Source organism: Suricata suricatta, chromosome 13 (assembly GCF_006229205.1).
Source record: "Suricata suricatta isolate VVHF042 chromosome 13, meerkat_22Aug2017_6uvM2_HiC, whole genome shotgun sequence".
NCBI lineage: Eukaryota > Metazoa > Chordata > Mammalia > Carnivora > Herpestidae > Suricata > Suricata suricatta.
Genome location: NC_043712.1, coordinates 26872435 through 26873160, shown reverse-complemented (window position 1 = coordinate 26873160; position 726 = coordinate 26872435). Strand labels below are relative to the sequence as shown.

At 40.9% G+C, this 726-nt stretch overlaps 1 protein-coding gene across 1 annotated transcript in view; it reads left to right on the top strand.

Annotated features, from left to right (window-relative positions):
- The window catches only part of LOC115276630 (olfactory receptor 13D1-like), a 1244-nt gene extending 854 nt beyond the window's left edge, over positions 1-390 (top strand). Inside the window, exon 2 of the mRNA XM_029920688.1 lies at positions 53-390. Within this exon, the coding sequence (XP_029776548.1) occupies positions 53-390 (338 nt within the window). The remainder of the gene's footprint in view (positions 1-52) is intronic.
- Positions 391-726: the final 336 nt, after the last annotated feature.

Here is a 726-nt window from a genome sequence, read left to right as displayed (position 1 = left end):
AAACTCGTGTGTGCAGACATTTCCATGAATGTGTTCATCATGACTGTGGCAGGTATTGTTTTATTGGTGATTCCTCTGCTGTTAATTTTCATTTCCTATGTTTTTATCCTCTCTTCCATCCTGAGAATTAATTCTGCTGAAGGGAGAAAGAAAGCTTTTTCTACCTGTTCTGCCCACCTGACTGTGGTTATCTTATTCTATGGCTCAGCCCTTTTTATGTACATGAAGCCCAAGTCAAAGGACACAAAAGCATCTGATGAAATCATTGGAATATCTTATGGAGTGATAACCCCAATGTTGAATCCCATCATCTACAGCCTGAGGAATAAAGAGGTGAAAGAAGCCATGAAGAAAGTCCTGAGCAGACACCTCCATCTATGGAAAATATAAAAGGTCTTGAAGCATGTGATACCCTCTGTGTTGAGACCAGATCAGATCTTCTGTGCTCACAAAGTCACAGAACCTGCTATTAAGAGAACCAACCTGCTCATAAGTCCAAATATAAGATTTACATTCCCTTTGACACAGAAGTCTAAGGTAAGCCTTCTGAATAGTGTCTAGGCCACAGTTTCTAGTTGTATGCAGCTTTGCCATTTGGTTCCATACAGGGCACATGGCTTTTCCTCAAGATAAATCTCTCTCCTCTCTGCTTTCCTCTATCTCTTCCTTGTTTTTTTCTCTCTCCTCTTCCCCATTTCCTCTTTCTCTTTCTTTCCCCTTCGCCAT